The sequence below is a fragment of the Morus notabilis genome, unplaced genomic scaffold (genome assembly GCF_000414095.1).
Source record: "Morus notabilis unplaced genomic scaffold, ASM41409v2 Scaffold1831, whole genome shotgun sequence".
In the NCBI taxonomy this organism is placed as follows: domain Eukaryota; kingdom Viridiplantae; phylum Streptophyta; class Magnoliopsida; order Rosales; family Moraceae; genus Morus; species Morus notabilis.
Genome location: NW_010366022.1, coordinates 37,856 through 46,494, shown reverse-complemented (window position 1 = coordinate 46,494; position 8,639 = coordinate 37,856). Strand labels below are relative to the sequence as shown.

The 8,639-nt window shown below is 35.1% G+C and overlaps 1 protein-coding gene across 1 annotated transcript; it reads left to right on the top strand.

Annotated features, from left to right (window-relative positions):
- Positions 1-1,789: 1,789 nt before the first annotated feature.
- Positions 1,790-8,383, top strand: LOC21390285 (zinc finger protein CONSTANS-LIKE 9). The gene is made up of 5 exons (XM_024172842.1): positions 1,790-2,080; positions 2,765-3,484; positions 4,787-5,014; positions 6,941-7,239; positions 7,493-8,383. The coding sequence occupies exons 2-5, from the start codon at positions 2,909-2,911 to the stop codon at positions 7,620-7,622; spliced, it is 1,233 nt and encodes a 410-aa protein (XP_024028610.1). The 5' UTR covers positions 1,790-2,080; positions 2,765-2,908; the 3' UTR covers positions 7,623-8,383.
- The last annotated feature ends 256 nt before the right edge of the window (positions 8,384-8,639 follow it).

The window sequence follows — 8,639 nt, the reverse complement described above, 5'->3', positions numbered from 1 at the left end:
AAAAAAAAAATTAAAAAGAGCAAACAAACAAACAACATGAATATATATAATTTTTTATTTTTCATTTTTCAAAATTCTTTGGATGCATCATTACTAGGTCACTGGCCCTTTTGTTGTCAGTTGTCTATTGACTATTCGGATCTTCTCGTTTATTAACGAAATATTTTTTTAATTTAAAAATCAACAAAATAATGTGGACAAAAAAGAATTTTAAATTCTCTCTGCAACCGGCAATAGCCGCTCGCTCCCTTACAAACTATGCCAACAGAAATTTAAATCCCGGACACCTTCTTTTTAAATGTTATGTAATCAATATCTTTAATAAATAAATGAATAATAGGAAGTCTCATTTTATTTGTCTATTTATGTTCATAGGTGCCTATATTATTTATTCATTTTTTTCACAGATAATAAGGTTAACTAATTGGACGATACCATTTTTTTTAATTTATTTTGCTTTGACAAGTAGGCTCGGACTCAGACAAGGCAAACCCAAAAAATAAAAAATAAAAAATACGAACAGAAAATAAACACAATGAGATTTTTTTTTTTCAATTTGCTTAAATTGGTTAGAAAGAACCAAATTATTGAGTTTTGGTAAATTGCATTTTATGAAAATAAAATAAAATAAAATAAAGGTGGTCAAAACATGGGGTATGAAGACATGTGCTTGTCGTGCAGTTGAGTCATGAGTGTGAGTGCTTATTTGAAAGGTATAAAACCTACCATAGGAATAAAATAATGTACGTGTGTGTTTATATATATATATATATACATATATATATATATATATATATATATTACAATGAAGATAATCAACAACCCACCAATTGTTGAAAAAGCACTATCCAATGGGGAATTGAAGTATGTGCACTTTTTGGTGGCTTATTGGGTTCTCATTCCTTAGTTGCTTCATCTACTATAATAATAATGAGGTTTCTAGAGCTTTTTAAGGTTTTTGAATTTTGGCATGCAAGCAGTGGTTCAAAAGCAAAGTAACCAATAGAATGAAATGAATGACACTAATAGGTATTGGGGGGGAAAAAAAAGAATTTTTTAACATGACATTAAAAAACTGTTTTGACATGATACAAATAACCAATTCCGTTAAATTAACATACTTTTATTTAATTTGATTAAAAACAAAAAAAATTACTAATATAATTATTAAGCAACAGTGATATTAAACATCATCAACTAATAAAAACTGCACCCCCACTTACCTTCTATTAGTAGTAGTATTTTTAAGCATTTTTCTTATTATACTCCATCACAAAATTCTCAAAACATATGTATCATTTTTACAGGAAAATTACGTGGTGGGGTATATATATATATATATATTCATCCTATCACATGTCTCCGACGGAAACTTTTTTTTTTTTTTATATAGGATTAATTTAATCCGACCAAAACTTTATAGTTTAAAAAATACTCACTATCAAAAGACCAAAACCAAAAAGATAAAAATCTTGCCAAGTGGCGTTCGTTTATTACTCCAGGTCACAAAAGTAGAGTGAAAACTACTTCTTTAGTACTTACTATAAATAAATGTAAAAAATTAATATAAATAGCTAGAGTTAAGAGTATCTTAGAAAATTGAATGCGAAATTGATATTTTTTAAGGATGGACCCCACAGAAAAGCGAAAAGTGTAGGAAAAGGGACCAGGGACCCACAAAATGTAATGCACTTTTTATCAACTTTGCTCATGTCACATTCTATATTTCTTTTATTTTTATTTTCTCTCTCTCTCTCTTGCCCAAACATACATTATGCTTATGCTCACATCCACCCCATATTTTTGATATCTATCCCTCTTTCTCTTCTCTTCTCTTCTCCTCATTCTCTCTATCTTTTTGTTTCTCGCCTTTTTTGGCTAAACCCAACTTTCCCATCTCAGTACTCTTGGAAAGAGATTCTGGAAACCTCTTGCTTTTGGGGTTCTCTCTCTCTCCTACTCTCTCTCTCTCTCTCTCTCTCCTACTCTCTCTCTCTCTCTACCAGTTACCAAAATTTCACTCGCAGCATAAATTCCAGAGCCGTCAAGCCGATCTTCTCCGTCTTCTCTGTCCTGGGCGGTAAATCTCCAGATATTTTCTGTTTTTTCCTCTCCTTTTATGCTTATTTTTTCTTTGTTATGCTTTTAAAGTTCTGTTTCGTTGGAAGAATTCCTTGGATCAACCCTATTTTTTCTTCCTATTTATTGAATAATTCTTTCGTTCTGTTAACTTTCTGTGTTGGATCTTCATTTGGTAACTCTGTTATTTAATTCCAGTTCATTTTTCCTAATTACTAGCTGGGATTTGATTTATTTCTCCTTTATGGAGACAATAGTTTTGTGTTTCATTGAATTAGTATAGCATATTCGATGTGATTTGTTTTTTCCTGAAATTCTCCATGCCCTTTTGTTGCTGAGCAAAAATTTCTTGTTATCATTTGGTCTCAAAGCTCTAAGCTTTTTTTTTTTTTTTTTTTTCACACATATATTTTAATTTATTTTTCTTTTAAGGTTTTCCATGGTTATCATGTTTTTGCATATAATCAATCTGTAACTCCCAAATTTTGATCAAATTCTTGTGGAGTTGAGTTTTGTTTTATTATTTCCTTGGCCGAAAGTTGCATGATTTTTGGTCAAACTTCCTTTATTCTGTTGGATGAGAAGTAATTTTCTTGTTAGTTTTCTGTCCAACAAAGCTGACTTTTCTTTTTTCTTTTTTTTTTTTCCCTTTTTTTCTTTTTTCCTCTATGACGTTGCTTTGAAGGTTGTCAGATATACTCTGCAGAAGTGTGGAACTCGGCTAATTTTGAAGGAGCTATATTTTTGTTAGGTTGATCTGTAACTTGGCAAGAAGTTTGGAACTTTAACAAGTTTTCGATTGTTTCAGTAGAGTGGTCAATTTTGAAACATGGGTTATATGTGTGATTTCTGTGGGGATCAAAGGTCCATGGTATATTGCCGGTCCGATGCTGCGTGCTTGTGTTTATCATGTGACCGCAATGTCCACTCCGCTAATATCCTGTCGAAGCGTCACTCTAGAACACTCTTATGTGAAAGATGCAATTCGCAACCGGCATTAGTACGATGCGCAGAAGAAAGAATCTCTCTTTGTCAGAATTGTGATTGGTTGGGCCATGGTTCCTCTACATCAGCTTCATCACATAAGAGGCAAACAATCAGTTGCTACTCTGGCTGCCCGTCGGCAGCAGAGCTTTCTTCGATCTGGTCCTTCGTTTTAGAGTTTCCTTCTGGCGGAGAATCTGCTTGTGAGCAGGAACTGGGTTTGATGAGCATCAATGAGAATAGCGCAGATAAAGCCCAGGGGGGCCCTTCAGAAAATGCATCTGGTACAGTTGGTTTAAATGATATGCCCAGCATTGGTAAGGCTAGCGCTTGCCCCAGCTCGTCTTCGGTGCCCAAGCATAACGCTGCATCTCAAGTTCTAGACCTGCCAGTTGAATCTGCAAATGCAACTTTTCCAAAGGTAAGGTACCTATAATTTTTTTCAATGAGACAAAAAAGCTTGCTGGAATTGTGTCCTTCTAGAAAATTGGTTTTATGCTTTATATCAGTCAGACTGCTGTTTTTCCCCTTCAAGTCGGTCCTTATCTCGTACTTGACAGTTTCATATCTTTTCAATTTATTTGCACCTTTGCATATTGTGACAAGTCTCATATTTGCCTGGGAAATAAGTTCTCTATTGTTATAATTTTCTGTGTGAGCATTGTATTGGAAGGAATATATATTTTCTTTCACTTGTCATCTTTCTCTTGTATTTGGGAAATTTCACTCTTAGCAAGGACCCTTCCATTTTATTTTCTCTTGCATGAGATGGAATATGGTTAGCCTCCACCGAGCATTCTTCTGCCTTTCTTCATTTAGAATTTGGATTTATGTCAAGTGCTCCATTCCTTCATTCCAGTTCCATATCAAGGGGAGGTGATATCCTGCATATTTCTTGTTAGCGCTGGTGATCCAAGTCTATGTCATCTATTGATGGGAATTTCTGTACGTTGCACATATGCAAGGGTTTCTTGATGCGTGTTGGTTACACCGGCCATCCGTCGTATATTAACCATCTTATCAAAGCTCTCCAGCTGTTTGTTGATGAATAATCTAGGTTACTTGATTTAATGCGTGTGGAGCCCCAATTTTCCTTCTGAGTTCTTAGTGTAAGATGAGTCATTTGGAATGTTAGTCTTGTTTTTGATTTTTCATTTTAGTTTATGATAATTTTGGCAATACAATAACTGCGTAGAAAAATCCTACTTTACATCTAGATCAACCCATGAATGATAACATTGTATATCATGGATTTGTTTTGTTCTTTTTAAGATCAACCCAAATTTTCATGCTAATGAAATTTATAAGTAATTTCCAATTTTTCAAGTTGATATATTCAAAAATCATTTAAAAAAAATTGATATATTCAATTAATGTTTTATGTTTTTATAGGTAATTCTGTAGTGTCTAGTCTGTCCAAATTTTTGTTTACTAACCATGCACATTTTCTAGCCAAAGCAATATCAATTACTTGTATCATCACTTAAAAAATTGTCTTAGAGAAATGCTACATCAATTGGTAAACAAATTTGGTGCCTGGTGGTACTAGTTGTGTGTCACTAAGCTTTACTAACATGTTCTTCCAGGTTCCCACTTACTAGGGTTGGTGACAGAAATCATTTTATCTAAAGCTTCGTATTCATTAACTGCCTCTAAGTTCTTAAAAAGATAGTCTTTCTGTTTCTTCATAATGAAATTTACACACCGTATTATTGATAAACAGTTAAGCTTTGCTGGAACAAAAGGTCCTGAACTTTGTGGGAATGATGATATGTATGCGGACTTAGACATGGATGAAGTGGACCTGAATTTTGAAAACTATGAAGAGCTATTTGGGCTAGCTCTAAATAACTCAGAAGAGCTTTTTGAGAATGGAGGGATTGCTAGCTTGTTTGGAACAACTGACGTGTCAGGAGCTGACTCCAATTGTCAGGGTACAGTTGCTGCTGAGGTAAATGCACCTCCACTTTTATCTTGTGTTTCACTACCCTTATTTTCCCTTTCAGTAATTGGCTCTTTTTTGTTGTGAGTGGTATTTCAATTTCATCACTGCATTGTTTTGACGTTCACTTCTGTTACCGTACCAGGAAAGCTAATGTCGTATTAATTAACACACACAATTAGGCTATTAATATATGAAAATGCATTAATCTATTCATGTGCGAGATTATGAAGAGCAGAAGAGGTTAATGAAAACTTGTGAAAACATACGATGGAGAAAGCAGTAACAAAACCTCATCTTTTGGGGGGCTGTGCTAAATACTGGTGTAGTTTCTCCAAAAAGTTTGGGTCTGTGTCAAATTTTAAATACCTCATATCACCGTAGTTTTGACCAGATGACTTTAACTCTTAAAGCTCGTTTCCTCTGTAGACCAACACAGTATAGTTCATAATTTCTTATTTTTAGGATGTGTCTTTACTTTGCCCAACGGACTGAGATGACAAGTCTGGATTATGATGGTGACCTTTATGGATGTTATCTTCAGGAACCCATCGATAAGATTAATTTTCTCAAAAACACTCTGAAAACTATACTGGAAATCACATTGTTATACAGTCGGATTTGGGATTTCCGTCTGGGGTTTTCTACGGTCGGATTTGGGATTCCATCTCCGTGTTTTCTACAGAAGGGGGATTGCGTGTTACATATTTCATTGCTTTAACCATAGTCCAAATTTTACTGAACTTCTTGAGAAGCTTGGGGTGGCTTTCCCTTCTCCATGCCAAATAGAGAAATGAAACAGAGAAAACTTAAAAGACGTAAGATGGGTTCACTATCAGAGAGGTAAAACTAATAGCTTATGAGCTGCCCACGTTAAATGGGACTGGGAGTTACTTTATGTCACAAATTTGTTGAGCTTTATTTCATGATATTTTTTTTTTTCGTACCTTTTAATTAGGAGAATGAAGTAAATAACAGACTTATAGTAAATATTTGAAGTAAATAGCATATTTTAAAACTATTTGAAGTAAATAGCAGTTTTCCGTGTAAATATTCTTTTTACTACTAGTAAAAAGATTGTTTTCCACATAAATTTTCTTTTTACGATTGGTAAAAAGATTTTTTACCACGTAAATTATTTTTTACTAGTCGTACGTAGAACATTTACACGGTAAACTGATATTTACTTCAAATAGTTCTAAAATTTTCTATTTACTTAATTTAGTTTCATAAATCTGCTATTTACTACAATTTCTGTTTTTAATTTCATCATAATTTGACCTCTGAATCCTTCAGTTTGACAGCTATGCAGCAATGTATTGTACCATAGAAACTATTTAAACAATCAATTTTGGGAATAATACTTCTGGTTGTAACACGTGATCCGTAATAATCAACAGAACTGCTTGGAGAGATTTCCTTCAGTTGAAATTTACACTTATGAATCATATACCACTCTTAGATTTGGATTAGCCTCCTCTCCAGTTTCATGTCAAAGAGAAAAAGAGAGCCTAGTACTTGACCATAGTTATTATTAGATACGTCCAGAAGGTCGAGTTTTATAACATGAATTATATGTACCTTTAAGATTGTAAATGTTCTTGTCCTTCTTAATGGCATAGTCAAATGAATCAGGACATTCGGTTTTACCAATTGAGAGGGGCTCAATCCTCTATGCTTAGCTCTAAAAGATCATGTATAAATATTTTGAGAGCCTATCAATTTGTCATTTTAATAAATAATACTTCTTGAAAGCCTTATTCTTTTGCAATCTGATATCATTGATAATTGAAAGACTACTTGAGTTCTCATGTTCTTTTCCTGTCTTGGTTGTTGATCACACTGGACTACTAATTTATTTTGGTCAGTTGAGTATTTTCTAATCCCATTCTTATGACATGATATAGTCATGGCTAACTAAAAATGCTTCTCCAGGGATCTGTTGGACTGTTGAATGCAATGCAACCGGCATGCAGCACAGCAGCATCTGCTGATTCGGCAATGAGTGCTAAAACAGAACCAGTTCTTTGTTTCACGAAGCAAGGACATTCAAGCCTTTCATTTTCTGGCGTCACAGGGGAAAGTAGTGCTGGAGACTACCAGGATTGTGGAGCTTCTCAAATGCTTCTCATGGGAGAACCTCCATGGTGTCCTCCAAGCCATGAGAATTCCTTGCAATCAGCTAATCGTAGCGATGCTGTTCTGCGATACAAGGAAAAGAAGAAGGCGCGCAAGTATGTATCATGATCATTTCATCTCATAACTACCATGTTCACAGCTTTGCTTATGTATTTCCTTGACCCTTTATGTTATATCGAATGACTTTGTGCATGCTAAGCTAGTTGCATTCACAGATGCAAGTCTGCATATATTATATCTTTATGCTTATTTACGTTGTCGAGAGTTTGGAGAAGGCCATTTGATTTCAAAACAATTTTGGTTGTTGTCCACTTGATTAATTCGTGTTCTTACTGTTTACTATTTTAGGTTTGAGAAAAGGGTGAGGTATGCTTCCCGCAAGGCAAGGGCTGATGTCAGAAAGAGAGTGAAGGGGCGCTTTGTCAAAGTGGGTGATGCGTATGATTATGATCCATTGAACCAAACCAGAAGCTGCTGAGTTCAATTTTTAACCATGCTCTATAAAAGGAAAGAATCACCTGATGTTTAATTGGAAACAATCATACCTAAAGAATGGATGAAATTTGGTGCATTTTTATCCGGAGCAATGGCAAGCTGTATGATTGTATCGCAGGGGCCTTGATTTTCATTGGTGGGGAAAAAAGGTGGATGTAGAAAGCTGTGTTACGGCCTCACCAATAAAGTTCAGGAGCAGAAGTTTGACTCCTTTGTCAACATAAGGGACCACAGATCATGACATGATCCAAATTCCAACCAGGTTGCATAGGTTGGCCCTTGCCTTTATTAGGCTAATGACCTTTTATTTCCTTTCCCTTTCTCTGGGCAAGTTCATCTTCTATCATCTCATTCATACTCTTGACAAAAGGAGAATTCTTATTGATCCTTTATTGGCCATAATTATGCACAATATTCATTATCCCTACTCTTATATTCCTTCTGCAGCAGTAACATGCATAATGTGAGGCTGCCATGGCATCGTGAGCGGCTGAACTCACGGTTGCCTGCCGGTGGCTTCGAGGTTGTAATATTATCCTTTTTGTTTCGACGTCTTGACATGTGTAGTTATGGGATCCATATGTATGCCTTAGAGGATAAGATGTTCGGCTGCAACGGCTGCTGGGTCGAACACTAAACTCTCAGTTGTAAATATTTCTTTCTTTGCATGGACATGTATAGCACAGGAGGATACTCTGTACTGATTTTTATACACACGATTTCGTTCGTTTTTTCCTTGTACCATTTCCTCCATCTTTGATGGATTTCGATGCCCGTGGATATGGATTTCATCCGTTATCAGAAAGCTGTAGACACTTTCGCTTTCATATTTTGCTTGATCTGGAGTGCATGGATTGAATGTGTAGTGCATTGTTTCTCGACAGATTGTGTTTTTGTACTCTTGAATCATGAAGAAAGTGTTGTTGGGTAGAAGCAGGACCTGCAGGGGTTTTTCCCCACCTTAACTTCTTTTGGGGTGGTTTTTTTTTCCTTTTTTCTT

Coding starts and splice junctions, on each gene's coding strand:
- LOC21390285 (XM_024172842.1), top strand. CDS start 2,909: ATGGGTTATATGTGTGATTTCTGTGGGGATCAAAGGTCCATGGTATAT. Junction 3,485..4,786: donor CAAATGCAACTTTTCCAAAG/GTAAGGTACCTA, acceptor ATTGATAAACAG/TTAAGCTTTGCTGGAACAAA. Junction 5,015..6,940: donor AGGGTACAGTTGCTGCTGAG/GTAAATGCACCT, acceptor ATGCTTCTCCAG/GGATCTGTTGGACTGTTGAA.